A 19,063-nucleotide genomic window follows, 5' to 3' on the forward strand; every position below is an offset into this window, starting at 1 on the left:
AAATATTGATAACTATTTATACTAATTTTTCTTAAAAAAAAAAACACAACTACCAAATCGAACATTTTATTTTTCTTAATTTTAATACCTTAATTCAATACTTTCTTTAAAAAAAAAAGAGTACATTTAAAAACTTAGATTTACTAACGCGTATGATTATTATTTTTTTCTTCATACGCAATTAGTTTTTTTCATATATAATTATTTTACGTTAAGCATAGTTATTTTACTTAATATGTAATTATTTATCTTCCTCATACGTAATTATTTACCTGATTCATAATTATGTAATTTTTATACGTAATTTAAATTCTGCATTAGTAGTAGTTTTTATATAACTGTTAAAATTTGATTTCCTTTATTTTCTTTTATTTTCCTTTATTTTGCTTCATACGCATGTTCTTAGAGCCGAGGGTCTCTCTGGAAGCCACCTCTTTATTCCTTTGAATAGAGGTACGGTGTGCCTACATCACACCCTCCCCAGACCCTACTTATAGCTTTGCTGTCGGTGGGATTTTACTGGACATGATTGATTGATTGATTGATTGATTTATAATTATGAAATTTTTTTAGGATAAGAAGGATTCACCCCTAATATATGACATGATATTATCATGTTATTATTATTTAGTTTTATAAAAGATCTCCATTACCCTGGGAATGGTAGAAAACCCCTAAATAATATCAATTCAATTCAATTCAATTGGATCATCTGATAGTCCAAACGCAGATCCATTCACTTTGTGCATCCGTTGATTGTAAGTTTTTTCATCTGATTATTGTATGTATTGTATTTGTAGCTGCCTTCAAATAAACATGTTTATCTATCTGAATACAATCTGTCAATGTAATCATCATGTTTTTCTACCGTCTGTTATTAGCCGCCATTGCTTCTAAATTAGCTTGTACGTTTATAGTATTATTAATTCAGCGTTAGATATTAAAAGTTTATTTAATTTACAGTTGAACTATTGAAGTACTCCTTGATCAAGTTATTTTAAATGAAAACCTAGTGTGTTAAATTTTGTTAGGGCTGCAAACGGACCGAACGTTCAGCAAACTTTTCGGTGGGAAGTTTGTTTGTGCTCGTTCGCTTCACAAAGGAACGAACATGAACTAAGAATTTCTTTTGATTAACTAAATGAATGAGCACGAACAGAGGCATGTTCGTTCAATTGTGTTTGTGAGCGTTCGATAATGTCTTGGTTTATGTTTGTTAATGTTTGTTCATTGAAGGTTTTTAATAATTTTTAATGACTTTTCTAATATTATCATAGAGTTTAGGCAAATTTATTAACTATAAAACAAAAATAAATACGTATGATAAGTATATGATAATTTATATGTAAAATTAACATATGAATATGAATTAAAAGGAAAAAACACCAACACAAACTTGCTAGCTGGACCAAATGGTTAATACCGACCATTCTCCGCTAACCAAATCAAGTAAAACATTGTTTGTGTTTGTGAAACGTTAACGAACAAGTTCATTTCTTTGATGAATGAACACTAACGAGAAATTTCGTTTGGTTAGGTGTTCGTGAATTCTTTGCTTGTCCGATAAAAGCTTAACGGACTTACATGAACAAGGCTTTGTTCGGTTTGGTTTGCTTACAGCGCTATTGGTAGCTATGCAGTGCAATGCAATTACAAAATTAACATAGCAGTAACTGCTAATCACTAGAAACTAACTACCATGCTTATTTTGATATGTTTTTTTTTTTATTTTTTATAGAATTGTTAAAGAACAATGGGCTACCCAAATGGATTGGTATCACAAGGGAAGCAGCCTCTTTTTTCATTTGGAGTTATCTCAGACGTTCAGTATGCTGACATTCCCAACGGGCGTTCATTTCTTGGTGTTCCTAGATATTACAGAAACAGCATTCTAGTGTTGCAAAAGGCAATACAAAACTGGAACAATCGTCAGAATATCAGTTTTGCATTAAATCTTGGTGACATTGTTGATGGATATTGCCCCAAAGATCAATCTTTAGAAACTGTCAAGAAAGTAGTTAAAGAGTTTGATAATTTTAATGGCCGTGTGTATCGTATGATTGGAAACCACTGTCTTTATAACCTCCCGCGCAGCAAGTTGCTTCCGTTGTTGACTTTTCCTAATGTTGAGCGTGCTTACTATGACTTTTCTCCTATCCCAGAGTATAGATTTATTGTTCTTGACGGTTTTGACATTAGTGAAATCGGTTGGCCTCATGATCATCCTCACACTATTGAAGCCCAAAACTTTCTCAACGGGAAAAACCCTAATCTGGAGAAGAATAGCCCAAATGGGTTAGTGGGTCTTGAAAGAAGGTTTTTGAAATTTAATGGAGGTGTCGGGAAAGAACAGTTGAAATGGTTAGACGAAACACTCCAAGATGCAACAAAATCGAACCAAAAAGTTGTTGTGTGCTGCCATATTCTGTTAGATCCTGGAGCTTCATCAAAAGAAGCACTTTTATGGAATTATGATGAAGTTATGGATGTCATTCATCGGTATGACTGTGTGAAGGTTTGCTTAGGTGGCCATGATCATAAAGGTGGACATTCGGTTGACTCGTGTGGGGTGCATCATTGGGTACTTGAAGCAGCACTAGAATGCCCTCCTGGCACAGATGCATTTGGATATATAGATGTTTATGAAGATAGGTTATCTCTTATTGGTACGGATCGAATGGCTAGCACTGAAATGGTTTTTAACCACTAAATATTAGTTAATGTATTGGAACACATTTGTGTTACTGGAAATTTTTTTTTTCATTCGATTTGTATTAAAACAATTTCATTGTGACATTTGAAAAGTAAACAAAACGTTTATGTAACTTTACTTCTAGCTAAAAACACTGTTCATTGTAGATGAACAAAGAGTGCGTCTTTCTTTGTATTAAGTATGATTAAACTGTATTACAAACAACCATCTTTTAGTTATAAAACCAAACTTGGAGCCTTTTCCATGTTTAAGTATGCATAAATAATCTCAGTTATGTTGGGATGCCTTTGCTTTGCTCTTCTCCATGTAAAAGAAACCAGCCAATGAGATTACAGAGAAAGCGGAAAAGCAAACGGATGCAATATCAAGCGACTTGTGGCGACCCGTGACTGCTTGGATCTCAAACAAGTTGGTAGTTTTGTGAGCATCTGTGGTTTGACCATATGCTACCTCTACATCCTGAGCATCAAGTGCATAGGCCCTCACAAAATACACTCCAGTAGGTACATCTTTCTTAATTGTATACGTATATGTATTGTTAGAAGCAGCGTACAGGCGAGCCACAATCTTGTACTGGCAGGTCCTGTCCTTTTTCAAATGGTCCTAGGTTTTCCTCCATTTGCGGTCCTTTTGGCTGACCGGTGCATAGCAAAGTTTGACCTTTACGGTCTTGTAGTCCGAGTCGTTCCCGGCTGGGTAGGTTTGGTTGAATCCCCATGTCACTGTGATTTGATCATCTCCTGCCTTAAGAACTGCAACATTCAAATAAAAGATGATTAAGAAAACGTCTTCTTGAATTGATCATATTCTTCATGGATTGTGTAAAGTTAAAGTCAGAGATATGGTCAAACCTTGGCCTTGGGGGTGTGTGGCAGTGACCCTAAGAGCATCCTTAAGCTGCGAGAACTATGACCCTCGGGTGGTAGCTACAAAGCAAGAGAGCAAAACAGAAACAGCCAGGAAACCAGAAGGAACCTCCATTGATGGTAGATTGACTTTTGAAGCTTAATCTGTTTGACCTGTATCGAATGCAATTTGCTTTTGTTGGTTCTGATGGGAAGATTATGGCATTTGTGAAGATATATATAGATTCCAATAATACAAGGTATTATTATCCATCAACTTGGCTTGAAATAAACTAATTTTAAATCATTCTTATTAAGTTACCTAATTTACTTATTAACTAAAGTCAAATACAAACCACTTGCGCAATAGTACATTGATTTTTCTTTTTTTAATATGACAGTTGAATAAGTATATCTTACTTTGTACCTATTAATCAGGTGGATTAACTCTTAACCATGTTCAAAGGATCAGTTTGTTTGGGTTTGTGCTGGCTGTTCATTGGTCGAGTTAGCCAAGTTAACGCATGACATACTGCAGATTCCTTAATGCCGAGGTATATTTTATTTTTGAGATTCCGCTTTAAATTTAAAAGTAAACACCAAGCGACACAAGAGTGGTACATTCGTATGCTATTTACATTTTAATCCTGAAGTACCATGATGACTTTTTTGTGTATACATGTCTTTCGCTTATGAAATATATTTCCTCGCGATAATTTATTTATGTTCATTAGGGATATAACACACCTGCTATTGAATCAAGATAGCCTATGACACTATTAAGTTATGCTTTTCAGTAAAGCAGTATACCTATATAAGACATGGTACGAACTTTTAAGTAGTTGGCCAGGTGTGTGTGTATAAACCACTAATATGTTAAAAACTGCAAGAACCACTCAACCACATAATGCACCTGTACATAGTGCATAGAAGATCATCAAAGTAGTTAAAGAGATAAAGTGTGATGGTTTCGTAACTATATGCATCACATTCAACATTACATACAAGTGCATTATATGGTTTAAACAATTCTTAACATCTATAATATATATATAAGAAACCCCTAAAATCCTACGTGTCGCGATGTGGTCGCTCCCCCCTTTTATGGAAGCCACCAGATTGCTTGATTTTTAAATAGAGGCCCCTCATTGATTTAACCCAAATTCATGGGTATGGGTCTTACCAAAACAAGATAGCTCTTAAACGGGTTATAGCATCTCATTAAATTAAAAATTAATCTTACCAATTATTTGATATGAAAATCCTATAAAATAGGGATATACTAAAATTTAATATCCAATTTAAAAAGAAAAAGATATTATTTATAATTAATAAACAATTTTATAGTAAAAAACATAAGCGGGTCATGGGTCACTAAATCCAGATAGCTTTTAAACGGGTTATAACATATCATTTATTTATGAAACCCTTTTATCATCAAACCCTAAGTATATTATTAACTTTCTTACAATAAAGAAAATTAAAATCCAAAAAATAAATATTAAGAAACGAAAAATGTAAAACAACCATTCTCTCAAGCCATCAGATTACTTTATTTGTAAATGAAGGTTTCTCACGCATTTGACCCGAATTTACGGGTAAAGGTCTCACCAAACCCCATGCCCGGCTCCGAAAATGGCTAAAAAAATTTGGGCCGAAGGCGAGTATAAATTCGGGCCTTAAGACTTAAGTAATATATAAATTCGATAACTCAAATAAAAGTAAATCACACGATGATAATTGTAATTTCAATACACAAAACATAAATATTGTAGCAAAAATAATCTAATTTGCATACCTAAACGAAACGCGATGCTCTCTTGGCATTTTTTGAAGCAAAAATCCCCGCTTGAGACTTTGTTAACTCTTTCGCACGTTTCCTCTTTTTAAGTTTTTGACTACCTGATAGGTACTTCTATTTAGGAGGCATTTTCTTCTGAAAAATATATATAGATATATATTAGTTAAACTCGCACATATAAACAACTTAACAACAAATCAACAATAATTCAATACCCAATAAAACATGAAATTATAACACTAAAGTCTAAACAAATAAATAACTAAACTAAGACTAAGACTAAGAGCAACAAATTATAAATTTATAATGATAATCTTACGAAAAACGAACCTCAGGAGATTAGAAAGAGTGTGGAGAGAGAAGTAACTATGTGTGCTTACGTGGTTCTCGACTTAATATTGGCTCTGAAATGATATAAATGCATATTGTGTGTGTATGGTTAAGTATATGAATTTGTTTCCAAGTTAATTTGTTCATTAGTAGGTTTAGGGGGTGTTTGGCATTCCTTATTTTACCTCCTTATAATTTATCATTAAGTTAATAAGTTACAAAAGTGTAATTTATGAGACTTTTCCTCTCACAATATAAGCAATCCCAAATACCTTATTACTTTTCAAAAAGTTAATATGTTATAAGTTGGTGAAAATAAGCAATCCCAAACAGTGGCTTATTATATATTGCGTCAACTGCCCATCATGTACTTGAATGACTCATCAGCATGCAATATCATTATTAATTAAATCAATACATCAGCTTACAACAGGATTCCATTTATTTTTTCCAACTACTGTAAGATTGATGATTCCGTGCTTGAAGTTTTGATTTAGATATGCAATACATTAGTCTATTCACACTATCTCATGTTTACTTTGCAGTCAACTCATTTAATTTCATTTCTATAGCTCATTTTATTACACATATTTATCAGATTTTATTACACTATTCATAAGACATGAACAGAGAGTATGCATTCCTTTGTATTCAAAGAAACAAACATGATTAAAACTGTATTACAAACAACCATCTTTTAAACATGAAACCAAGCTAGGATTTAAGTATGCAGGAAATAACTCATTTCTGTTGGGAAACCTTCGCTTTCCTCTTCTCCATGTAAAAGAAACCAGCCAATGACACAACAGAGAAAGCGGAAAAGCAGACGGATGTGATATCAAGCGACTTGTGGCGACCGGTGATTGCTTGGATCTCAAACAAGTTGGTGGTTTTGTGAGCATCTGTGGTTTGACCATATGCTACCTCTACATCCTGAGCATCAAGTGCATAGGCCCTCACAAAATACACTCCAGTAGGTATATCTTTCTTAATAGTATACGTAAATGTATTGTTTGAAGCTGCGTACGGGCGAGCCACAATCTTGTGCTGGCAGGTCCTGTCCTTTTTCAAATGGTCCTCAGTTTTCCTCCATTTGCGATCCTTTTGACTGATCGGTGCGTAGCAAAGTTTGACTTTTACGGTCTTGTAGTCCGAGTCAGTCCCGGCTGGGTAGGTCTGGTTGAATCTCCATGTCACTGTGATCTGATCATCTCCTGCCTTAAGAACTGCAAAATTTAAATAAAAGATGATTAAGAAAACGTCTTCTTGAATTGATCATATTATTCATAGATTGTGTAAAGTTAAAGTCAGAGATATGGTCAAACCTTGGCCTTGGGGGTGTGTGGCAGTGACCGTAAGAGTATCCTTAAGCTGCGAGAAGTATGACCCTCGGGTAGCAGCTACAAAGAAAGAGAGCAGAAGAGAAACAGCCAAGAAACCAGAATGAACCTCCATTGATGATGGGTTGACTTTCAAGCCTCAATTTGTTTGACCTGACTTGAATGCAATTTGCTTATGATGGTTCTGATGATAAGATGATCGGATTATCGCGTTTGTGCAGCTATATATAGAGCCCAATGATGCAAGGTATTGATAATTATCAACTTGGCTAGAAATAAAATACTTCTAAATCATCTTAAAATACACATATTTTAAATTTTAATTAATATAATAGAAAGTCAAATACAGGCCACTTGTGTGGTAGATTAATTTTTTTAATATGACAGTTGCATTAGTATATACCATCCTGTTCCTGTTTATATGGTTTAATAACTCTTGTCCATGTTCAAAGGATGAGTTAACCTGAATAACTTATCATACATTGCGAAGTCCCTAATTCCTAGGTGTTTTAATATTCTTCTGATCCCCTCCTTAATTAAAAAATTAAACATTAAAATCCGTACATGATGTATTCTTTTATGAATATATCCACAAAGTACGGTTATATCTTCTTTTTGCAATTTGCATACATACTAGAGGAGAGGTGCCAGTTTTGATCCATCTACTAAAAATGGGTTGGTTTGGTCTGCTTTAGCTTAAACGGGTCAAATCAAATAGTTTAGCTTTAGGAGGAACATATCAAAGGGGTTGAAAGTCATCCGTAGTTTATTTTTAACGCATGCAACTTCCTAGCTAGTTTTATTCAAAGATTCAGATTATTATAGTAAGATTGTTGTTTTTTCACTCGGAACTAAAAGGTTAGCCTAACCCGAACCGGACGGTTCCCCCCTCTACTAATAGTGACTTTTTTTCTACATTAGTTATCCAACCTTTTTAAAATTATTTCTCTGCGCTCATAAGAAATGTAGCACACCTGCTGCAGAATTAAATAACTCAATATTATTACATCAAATTATTACAGTCATGTGAATGCACCCTTCTTTCCTGCACAAGTATAATAACTCGATGTTATTACATCAATTTCATCAAATGGTAATATATTCAACTGATGAGTCAGGTATGAATTTTTTATGTTTTTAATGCGGCTAAGTTTATGGATTTCTTTCATTTTTTTAATTTTACAATTATTAGGTGTATCAATTATCATATAAATTGTCAACTGTCTACAGTGTACTTAAATGACTCATTGGCATGGGATTTTATTTTCTGTTTTTTTTTTAAATTTAAAATGGGCTGTTGGGTAACGGGTCATAGAAAGTTTGGGTTAAAACATGTTTTTTTTATAGTATGGGTTAACGTGGGCTGGGTCAGATTAGTTTGTCCCACTAACATTTTTCTGTAAATATTTACTGCAATAATAATCTGAATCTTTGAATAGAAAGATCTATTTGTTTGCATTAGAAATAGTTTTGGGCAAATTTAAGCCGTTGGGCCCATTTTCCGTTAATAGAACCCGAACAAACCCGGTTCGAATTCGCCCCCCTCTGGCTGCAAGATTCATGATGCTATTCTTGAATTTTTGATGTAGATATGTATAAGATTACTCTTATCACTATCTTAATGATGTTCCCTAGCTTCTTTTTACGTTTTTTAACACCAAAGAGGTATTTGTATTTGGAATGGACGCATGATTTCTAGACAAAAACAAAAATATTTGGTATTACCAGCAATTACAAATATCACAGTGATAGATAAGAAGAAAGAGTTAAATCACACCCAAAAAAACTGTTTGTATTAGTATGTTGACAATGCAAAATAGTAATGTATTTTATGACACAACGAAGTGGTTAATTGGATTGTTTGATGGTACCCAGATTGTTGAATAAATCAAGAACTTGGAATGTCTAGTTTGTTTAAAAGAAACAAATTTAATTTCAATCATATAAAATTCATTAAGTGGATGTGAGTGAAACATGGGGCAAACTCCTATTAAACTAACACAGAACACTTTCCCTCAAGAAAAGGTTAGTAATAAAAAAAAAAAAAAAAAAAAATCCTCAAAGAGCTCAACGAAGTGTCAGGGATGTTTCATCATCAAACCCCCATGTTATTTCAGGGGCGTCAAGCAGAATAAAGACGATTTTGCAAAAACGATATTGCAAGCATAAAAACCAAACCTTCAAGTTCTTCTACTAACAACATTCAATTTTGCAATCCAAATTCCATTTTGAAAGCTATAAAATTAGATCAACTCATCACAGTAACGAATAGAAATCATACCCTTGAATAGATTTGATTCCCGTGGCCTGCTTATCTCCAATCGATGATCGTGACGCTACCCCTTCGCCTTTGCCTGATCTCAATCGGTCTCGGTTGCGTAGTTTTCTGAGGGTTTTTAATTTGGGCCTTGCATATCTATAAAAAGAAATAAAAAAACCTTTGGGCCCATTAAAAATTTGGGCGGCCCAAAAACGGCCCTGGTAGCATCAGTGCCACCTTGGGTTAGAAAGGCCGAAGTAGCTTCAGTGATGACTAAAGTTCAGTGGCAGCTTGGCTTTAGTGGTAATTCATTGATGGAATATTCCGCTAGAATTTCTACTTATGTAACTACCAACGGTTATACCCAGTATCATGCTTTTTCATGAAGAGCTGAAACGTTTAATCAAAATCGTTGTGATAGTTTAAACTCTATGTATGGGGTTCATTGGTTCGTTTTAGAGACGAATTACTACATCGTTTTCAAAGAAAAGAACACTCTCATTCTTTGCATAAATCTTTGTCTTATCTGATTATCGATTTCATATGACCATGAAATATTTCAATCTAACAATGAATGAAATACATGATTCAGAGAGCTATCCAAGTTGACTAAAACACGAAACCTACGCATACCTATCTCAAGATTCCAAGTTTTAATTAATATTACAGTATATTCTTCAGCTGTGGTCCCTAATTAACTTTTTAATTGTTATATCTTTTTGTCAACTATCAGTTTACACCTGCAAAGCAAAAGCACATCACACTATTTATTTTTGTCAAGTCCTTAGGTGTTCATGATGTGGAGATATAATTTATAAAAGATTAGTCTATTCACACGGATTTTGAGATGAACGAACCACGTCTTGATCTTCTTCTTTAGCTGCTTGAGACCTGCAATGGTTTTTCGGGGGTGTGGAGGTGACTGCTAAGAAATCCTGAGGATCTCTTGTTTACAGACACAAAAAGTGGTGGTGGCTCTTATTGAGCATGACCCCCTCACAAGGAGGTGGAGACCTCCTTATATAGAGAGCCTCATGGCCACCATCATGATACCCTAATGGGCCTAACCCAGTTAGGGTTACCTCCACAAAACCCCTCAGCCCAATAACATTGTATTAGTCCATGTAATAAAATAAGCCAAACATAATAGATTTAGGGCGTAGAACCGGGTTTTAGTACCATACCCCTACAAGCCCCCCAAGTCCAGCGTTGCTCCTGGGCGCGCAAGCGTCTAGGTAGGGATGGCAAAAAAACCCAAACCCGATGGGGAAAACCGAAACCCGCCCCGAACGGGGCGGGTTCGGGGACACTTAATCGGGGACGGGTCCGGGTTCGGGTTTTCCCCGTTTAAGTTAATCGGGTTCGGGGCGGGTATGGTATAGCCTGTACCCGCCCCGTATACCCGCCCCGTATACCCGTTTAAAACCCGTTTAATTAAATATAATTTTTATATTTATATATAATATATTATTTATTAAATATAATTTTTATATTCGGGTATGACTTATTATTTACATTAATTTAACTTTATTCATTAATTGTATTAACTTTATTTATATATTAGGTGTCACAACGGAGCTTGATTTGTATCTACAAGAGAAAGTTTGGATAAAAGAAACTGAGATTGACCTTTTAGCTTGGTGGAAAACAAATGGTGTCAAGTACCCAAGGTTGCAAAAGATTGCTCGAGATATATTGGCGATTCCAATATCTACCGTTGCTTCCGAGTCCGCTTTTAGTACAAGTGGTAGATTGGTAAGTCCACATCGTAGCCGTCTTCATCCAAAAACATTGGAAGCGTTAATGTGCGCCCAAAGTTGGTTGTTGAATGAAATCAAAGGTAAACAAACATTTTATTTTTTATTTTTAACTTAGCTACTATATAAACTTTTGACTTATGTGATATGAATATAGCAACTTGTTCAGAAGAATCCGAGGCATATTGCCAAACTATTGAATATGATTGTGACGATGGTATTGAGGTAATACATATATATATGGTTTATCGTTTACATTTTAATATGGTTTAACATTGATTCTTATATAGTTTCCAATTAATATGTTAATGTTTGATTATCATAGCAATCCGGCGTGACAAGTGTTTGAATGGTTGAATGGGTGCGGTATGGACGTGTAAGAAGGATCAATCATGAAGTTAATTTCCGTTGTGATGGGAGAAATAAACATTTTTATGTATTAATAATGTCTTTTGTATGTGTAATGTGTTTGGATATTGAACTTTTTGTGTATTAATATTGTATTATAATTTTGTATCATTTTCTTACAATCGGGTTTTAAACGGTGAACCCGACGGTTAAATGGGGATCCCCACGGGGAATTTAGCCCGTTTAAAAACCATTTATGCTAGACGGGTTCCCCGAATACCCGCGGTTTTCCCCGAATCCCCGATGGGGATTCCCCGTTTAGTCCCCGCGGGTTTTTAGACGGTTTTGGTAATGAGTTTTATAAACCGGGGCGGGTATGGGATTGGCATTCCCCGCCCCGAAACCGCCCCGTTGCCATCCCTACGTCTAGGTGGAGCGCTGGACTTTATAAGATGTGAGGCGGTTTTTTCCCTTTTCTTTGGCCTTGTCTTTATTGTCTTTTGAGTTTTGGGAGTTTTTCTTCATGATGGTGACATGTTGTAATAAAAGCCTGCGCGCGAAGCGACTTACGAGCTATAAGAATAATAAAGCTGGCGCACGAGGCGACTTATGAGCTATAATAATAGTGGAGCCTGCGCGAGTTGCGGCTTACGAGCTATAATAATAATGAAGCTCGCGCGTGAGGCGACTTACGAGCTATAAGAATAATGAAGCCTGCGCGCATGGCGGCTTACGAGCTATAAGAATAATAAAGCTGGCGCGCGAGGCGTCTTATGAGCTGTATGAATAATAAAGCTTGCGCGCGAGGCGTCTTATGAGCTGTATGAATAATAAAGCTTGCGCGCGTGGCGTCTTACGAGCTCTATGAATAATAACAGCCTTCGCGCGAGGCGTCTTATGAGCTGTATGAATAATAAAGCTTGCGTGCGTGGCGTCTTACGAGCTATAAGAATAATAAAGCTTGCGCGCGAGGCGTCTTATGAGCTGTACAAATAATAAAGCATGCGCGCGAGGCGTCTTACGAGCTGTATGAATAATAGAAGCTTGCGCGTGAGGCGTCTTATGAGCTATAAGAAAAATAACAGCTTGTGCGCGAGGCGTTTTATGAGCTGTGTGAATAATAAAAGCTTGCGCGTGAGGCGACTTACGAGCTATAAGAATAATAACAGCCTGCGCGCGAGGCGTCTTATGAGCTATAATAATAATGAAGCTTGCGCGTGAGGCGACTTACGAGCTATAAGAATAATAACAGCCTGCGCGCGAGGCGTCTTATGAGCTGTGTGAATAATAAAAGCTTGCGCGTGAGGCGACTTACGAGCTATAAGAATAGTAACAGCCTGCGCGCGAGGCGTCTTATGAGCTGTATGAATAATAATGAAGCTTGCGCGCGAGGCGTCTTATGAGCTATAAGAAAAATAACAGCTTGCGCGCGAGGCGTCTTATGAGCTGTGTGAATAATAAAAGCTTGCGCGTGAGGCGACTTACGAGCTATAAGAATAATAACAGCCTGCGCGCGAGGCGTCTTATGAGCTATAATAATAATGAAGCTTGCGCGTGAGGCGACTTACGAGCTATAAGAATAATAACAGCCTGCGCGCGAGGCGTCTTATGAGCTGTGTGAATAATAAAAGCTTGCGCGTGAGGCGACTTACGAGCTATAAGAATAGTAAAAGCCTCCGCGCGAGGCGTCTTATGAGCTGTATGAATAATAATGAAGCTTGCGCGCGAGGCGTCTTATGAGCTATAAGAAAAATAACAGCTTGCGCGCGAGGCGTCTTATGAGCTGTGTGAATAATAAAAGCTTGCGCGTGAGGCGACTTACGAGCTATAAGAATAATAACAGCCTGCGCGCGAGGCGTCTTATGAGCTATAATAATAATGAAGCTTGCGCGTGAGGCGACTTACGAGCTATAAGAATAATAACAGCCTGCGCGCGAGGCGTCTTATGAGTTGTGTGAATAATAAAAGCTTGCGCGTGAGGCGACTTACGAGCTATAAGAATAGAAACAGCCTGCGCGCGAGGCGTCTTATGAGCTGTATGAATAATAATGAAGCTTGCGCGCGAGGCGTCTTATGAGCTATAAGAAAAATAACAGCTTGCGCGCGAGGCGTCTTATGAGCTGTGTGAATAATAAAAGCTTGCGCGTGAGGCGACTTACGAGCTATAAGAATAATAACAGCCTGCGCGCGAGGCGTCTTATGAGCTATAATAATAATGAAGCTTGCGCGTGAGGCGACTTACGAGCTATAAGAATAATAACAGCCTGCGCGCGAGGCGTCTTATGAGCTGTATGAATAATAATGAAGCTTGCGCGCGAGGCGTCTTATGAGCTATAAGAAAAATAACAGCTTGCGCGCGAGGCGTCTTATGAGCTGTGTGAATAATAAAAGCTTGCGCGTGAGGCGACTTACGAGCTATAAGAATAATGACAGCCTGCGCGCGAGGCGTCTTATGAGCTGTAATAATAATGAAGCTCGCGCGTGAGGCGACTTACGAGCTATAAGAATAATAACAGCCTGCGCGCGAGGCGTCTTATGAGCTGTATGAATAATAATGAAGCTTGCGCGCGAGGCGTCTTATGAGCTATAAGAATAATGAAGCTTGCGCGTGAGGCGACTTACGAGCTATAACAATAATAACAGCTTGCGCGCGAGGCGTCTTATGAGCTGTGAGAATAATAACAGCTTGCGCGCGAAGCGTTTTATGAGCTGTAATAATAGTGGAGCTTGCGCGTGAGGCGGCTTACGAGCTACTTTATGTCCCGCGCCACGCGCAGATGTTGCATGCGCGTGCGCGTAGACTTTGGTTTTATGTTATGCGCCACGCGCAGATGTTGCATGCGCGTGCGCGTAGACTGTGATATGTGTGAGCATGTGATGCGTAAGCATGAGTAATATGCGTGAGCATATGTGATGCATGAGCATGTGGTATGAGGATTCCCAACCCTTGAGTTTGGCGCGTGTCCATATGGGATATTATGAGGATTCCCAACCTTGAAGTTTGGCGCGTAGCCATATGGGATATTATGAGGATTCTGGCGCGTAGCCATATGGGATATTATGAGGATTCCCAACCTTGAAGTTTGGCGCGTAGCCATAGGGGATATTATGAGGATTCCCAACCTTGAAGTTTGGCGCGTAGCCATACGGGATATTATGAGGATTCCCAACCTTGAAGTTTGGCGCGTAGCCATACGGGATATTATGAGGATTCCCAACCTTGAAGTTTGGCGCGTAGCCATACGGGATATTATGAGGATTCCCAACCTTGAAGTTTGGCGCGTAGCCATACGGGATATTATGAGGATTCCCAACCTTGAAGTTTGGCGCGTAGCCATATGGGATATTATGAGGATTCCCAACCTTGAAGTTTGGCGCGTAGCCATACGGGATATTATGAGGATTCCCAACCTTGAAATTTGGCGCGTAGCCATATGGGATATTATGAGGGTTCCCAACCTTGAAGTTTGGCGTGAGGCCTGATGCGCGCATGCACGACGATGGAGTGGTGACTCGCGAGTGCGCGTGCATGGCGGAAGTCCCTTGCGCAAAACCCACATGGTGGTTTCCGCGGTGGCACATGCACGGCTGCGGAATGAGAATCCGCGGGCGCGCGTACATGGCGACGGAAGCCTGGTAATTTTTGGATCTGCCATTTAAGAGTTAGACCTGCACTTTTAAACCTAAAATCCAGGTCTGTAATCTAGATCCAGATCTGTAAATCAGATCTGGATAGATCTGAAGCTCGGAGCAGATTTAAAACCATCACAGATCCGGAGACTTGATCATTCGAGTCCGGCAGTTTCTTTTCGCACAGATCTGGAAGCCTCTTTTAGATCTATGGATCTTTTTGAGCTTTAATAGAACAAGCCTTGAAGCCTTTTTCTGTAAACTTCCAGATCTGGGTTTTTCCTGGGAGAGATCTGACAGCCGAGATGAAGATCGAAGGGTAGTTCGTTGCCGTCCCACGGATGGCGCCAATGTCGAAACACGAAATGAAATCTGACCTGATCCATGACGATGTTCCCACGGATTTTGAGATGAACGAACCACGTCTTGATCTTCTTCTTCAGCTGCTTGAGACCTGCAATGGTTTTTCGGGGGTGTGGAGGTGACTGCTAAGAAATCCTGAGGATCTCTTGTTTACAGACACAAAAAGTGGTGGTGGCTCTTATTGAGCATGACCCCCTCACAAGGAGGTGGAGACCTCCTTATATAGAGAGCCTCATGGCCACCATCATGATACCCTAATGGGCCTAGCCCAATTAGGGTTACCTCCACAAAACCCCCTCAGCCCAATAACATTGTATTAGTCCATGTAATAAAATAAGCCAAACATAATAGATTTAGGGCGTAGAACCGGGTTTTAGTACCGTACCCCTACACATACCTATCTCAAGATTCCAAGTTTTAATTAATATTACAGTATATTCTTCAGCTGTGGTCCCTAATTAACTTTTTAATTGTTATATCTTTTTGTCAACTATCAGTTTACACCTGCAAAGCAAAAGCACATCACACTATTTATTTTTGTCAAGTCCTTAGGTGTTCATGATGTGGAGATATAATTTATAAAAGATTAGTCTATTCACACTACTAATGCTTATCTTGCAGTTAATCAATTTCACTTCTGAAATAGCACACAATTTACTAAAATTATGAACAAATTTGAAAAGATACCCAAACCACTTTCTTAACCACATGTGTTGTACAATAACATTCAAAACAAGAAAGAGAACATGTTCCTTAATATGCTTTTAAGGTAAAAATAACAAAAGAAAAAACATGATCAACTACTATCTCTATTACAACATACTTTTATTTATCATGCATCACACCCAAACACCACCACAAAAGTGAGAAGCAAATTAGATATTGTTTTTCTGTTAATAACCTCATTTTTGTTGGGAAGCCTTTCCTTTCCTCTTCTCCATGTAAAAGAAACCAGCCAACTAGATCACGGAGAAAGCGGAAAAGCAGATGGACGCAATATCAAGCGACTTGTGGCGACCCGTGATTGCTTGGACCTCACACAAGTTGGTAGTTTTGTGAGCATCTGTGGTTTGACCATATGCCACCTCTACTTCCTGAGCATCAAATGCATAGGCCCGCACAAAATACACTCCGGTAGGTACATCTCTCTTAATAGTATACGTAAATGTATTGTTTGAAGCTGCGTACGGGCGAGCCACGATCTTCTGCTGGCAGGTCCTGTCCTTTTTTATGGTCATTGGTTTTCCTCCATTTGCGGTCCTTTTGACTAATCGGTGCGTAGCAAAGTTTGACCTTTACGGTCTTGTAGTCCGAGTCTGTCCCGGCTGGGTAGCTCTGGTTGAATCCCCATGTCACCGTGATTTGATCATCTCCTGCCTTTAGAACTGCAAAACTCGATTCAAATAATAATTAACAAAACATCTTCATAAGTTGGATCATATTAAACATGGGTCGCGTTAAGTTAAGCCGGAGATATGGTCAAACCTTGGCCTTCGGGGTGTGTGGCAGTGACCGTAAGAGTATTCTTAAGCTGCGAGAAGTATGACCCTCAGGTAGTCGCTACAAAGCAAGAGAGCATAAGAGAAACAACCAAGAAACTAGCAGGAGCCTCCATTGATGATCAAATGATGAGAAGATGGATAAAGATTCAGAATCTTAGTAAGGTATATATAGAGCCCAATGATGCAAGTTAAGATATTTATTTATCAACTAATATATGCATTAGTTTAATCTTTATACATTCTAAAATATTTAAAGTCAACTATCAACCATCTGTCTTCTTGGAATTCATAAATGTATAAATAACTCTTGATCATGTTCAAGGGATGAGATGTGGCAATGTTACATAAGTTGACTTAGTTTACACTCATAACATTTGTGTTGAATTTTGTGGGTTGCCTTCTAAAGCATTGAAAGAGCCTAAGATTAATTAAAGGATTCGAGTTTTGCATAAATAAATGGAGTTTTCCTTGTTGGGAAAGGTACACCAGCCAAGGTTGACTAAGCCACAAGTATGTTTGGTTTCTCATATTTAGACTTTAACCCATGGTTTGATTAATTGATCAACAACCATGTCTTGGTCTCTTGGGTGAATCCATAGTGGTGCATAGTATTTATATTTTTTAAAATTGTGTAATGTAATAAATTGTAAGTGTAATAGCCTACCACATACGGTTTTCGTTTGTTTGGTATGGTTAGATTATAGTTTTCGTCTCTGGCTTTTAGAATTTGCGAGGTTTGAGTGAAGCCGGTTCACCTTTGTATATATTATTCGTTATTAAGGTGCGGGTAGTCCGAGTATTTTACTATAAAGGGTGGGATCACACTTTAATATTTGACATTCTGTATTATTTAATGTGGTTGTCATGATTAATTGCTCTTGATAGAGTTTGTATCTGCTTGCGTATGATATGTGGTTGTTAATGGTTGCTTACATCCCATATTTCTTAAACACTACCGATAGCTTTGCTATATATGGGTGATTTTACTAAATATGATTGTTGTAGACTGATGAAGACTCCATTTGGCTTAGAAAATAAAGCAGCAAACGTGCCTCCTTTATATGGACAACCACATCACCAGTCGCCTCTATTCTTTATAGATGGAAAAAGAATTCTAGAGCCCTCAAAACCTGTATCATCCAGGACGGAAATTCGGGTATGAGAATGAAAAAAAAATGTTTAATATGTATGGGATTAGGTGATATCCAACCCGATTGCCCGATAATATACCTATTTACCCAAATCAAATATCTGAATCAGTTACCCGAGAAAAAATGATTTTATTCTATTTTTTCTTTAACTAATGCTTTATTCTACAATTTACATTTCTTATAAAATTTTCTTTTTACTATATTTATGTTGATGATATTATTTACAGTTAAAATCATACCAGTGTATTGAAATAAGAATAAAACAAAATATACTTGAAAATATCAACGAGTATTTTTTTTAACAAATGAATGGGTATACTTAATACGCAGATTAGGTGTTCAAAAACACAAAACTGTCACAGTCCCTGACCCCTATACCTCGGGAGGGGAGCCGTGAACATCGAGTGGTGGTATCGATGTTTATTAAAATAATTTGCAGCGTAATATTTCATCAGGACCGTAATTAGAAAAAATGATTAGAGTTTATAAAACACCATGATTCTTATTTCATAAATCAAGTATAAAACCCATTCTTATACAAGCATAAGTTTTATAGGGATAAACCCTAATTTACAAAACACATTTCTTTATTCTGGTGACAAGCCACTTATTTAAGCCGGAAGCCCGCAGGCATCATTCCTTTGTCTCTAACAAGTCACCTGAAACATATTTAAAAATATTTGATCAGCAGGAAATACTAGCGATTACATTCATTTATAAATGACACATTTTACAATTACAGCATCAAGATGCTTTTACACATGCCTGCTTACAAATTATCGAAAGGTACTTTTCACTCGACCGTATTTGTGACTGTGGTCATATTACTTATTGGCTAACACTTGTATAACAAGTAACATATAATAGCTCAGCAGGCAAGTGTTATATACAAAACCCCCTAGTAACCATCCCCTAAGTCTATAGAGACTTAATCACTCTAATGTATTAAAATCCTTTGAAAATACATTTAAAAACATTTGGACTATCTATCATGAGTTTAATAGGTTTAGAAAAACATCATGA

General features: G+C 37.4%; 2 protein-coding genes and 2 pseudogenes across 4 annotated transcripts; 1 reads left to right on the forward strand and 3 right to left on the reverse strand.

Moving 5' to 3' along the window:
• The first annotated feature begins 1,748 nt into the window (after positions 1–1,748).
• On the forward strand, positions 1,749–2,777 carry LOC143616962 (manganese-dependent ADP-ribose/CDP-alcohol diphosphatase-like). Its single transcript, XM_077089676.1, has one exon. The coding sequence runs from the start codon at positions 1,754–1,756 to the stop codon at positions 2,708–2,710; it is 957 nt and encodes a 318-aa protein (XP_076945791.1). The 5' UTR covers positions 1,749–1,753; the 3' UTR covers positions 2,711–2,777.
• A 203-nt stretch (positions 2,778–2,980) lies between these two features.
• Positions 2,981–3,741, reverse strand: LOC143617149 (high-affinity nitrate transporter 3.1-like; annotated as a pseudogene). Its single transcript, XR_013150786.1, has 2 exons — positions 3,565–3,741; positions 2,981–3,465 (listed from the first exon to the last, which is right to left on the reverse strand). The product of XR_013150786.1 is annotated as a high-affinity nitrate transporter 3.1-like (transcript).
• Positions 3,742–6,430: 2,689 nt separating this feature from the next.
• On the reverse strand, positions 6,431–7,166 carry LOC143617061 (high-affinity nitrate transporter 3.1-like). Its single transcript, XM_077089743.1, has 2 exons — positions 7,015–7,166; positions 6,431–6,915 (listed from the first exon to the last, which is right to left on the reverse strand). Exons 1-2 carry the CDS (start codon positions 7,142–7,144, stop codon positions 6,431–6,433), a joined length of 615 nt encoding a protein of 204 aa, XP_076945858.1. The 5' UTR covers positions 7,145–7,166.
• Positions 7,167–16,253: 9,087 nt separating this feature from the next.
• Positions 16,254–17,002, reverse strand: LOC143607589 (high-affinity nitrate transporter 3.1-like; annotated as a pseudogene). Its single transcript, XR_013149005.1, has 2 exons — positions 16,873–17,002; positions 16,254–16,772 (listed from the first exon to the last, which is right to left on the reverse strand). The product of XR_013149005.1 is annotated as a high-affinity nitrate transporter 3.1-like (transcript).
• Positions 17,003–19,063: the final 2,061 nt, after the last annotated feature.

This window comes from Bidens hawaiensis, unplaced genomic scaffold (genome assembly GCF_021521415.1).
Source record: "Bidens hawaiensis isolate Kalapana, Puna unplaced genomic scaffold, B.hawaiensis_p1.1 tig00000237_1, whole genome shotgun sequence".
NCBI lineage: Eukaryota > Viridiplantae > Streptophyta > Magnoliopsida > Asterales > Asteraceae > Bidens > Bidens hawaiensis.

What these genes read in the sequence shown, in the direction of transcription:
- LOC143616962 (XM_077089676.1), top strand. Translation starts at nt 1,754, where the DNA reads ATGGGCTACCCAAATGGATTGGTATCACAAGGGAAGCAGCCTCTTTTT.
- LOC143617061 (XM_077089743.1), bottom strand. Translation starts at nt 7,144, where the DNA reads ATGGAGGTTCATTCTGGTTTCTTGGCTGTTTCTCTTCTGCTCTCTTTC. An exon ending in CACACACCCCCAAGGCCAAG is followed by an intron (nt 6,916 to 7,014) that starts GTTTGACCATAT and finishes TAAATTTTGCAG; the next exon opens with TTCTTAAGGCAGGAGATGAT.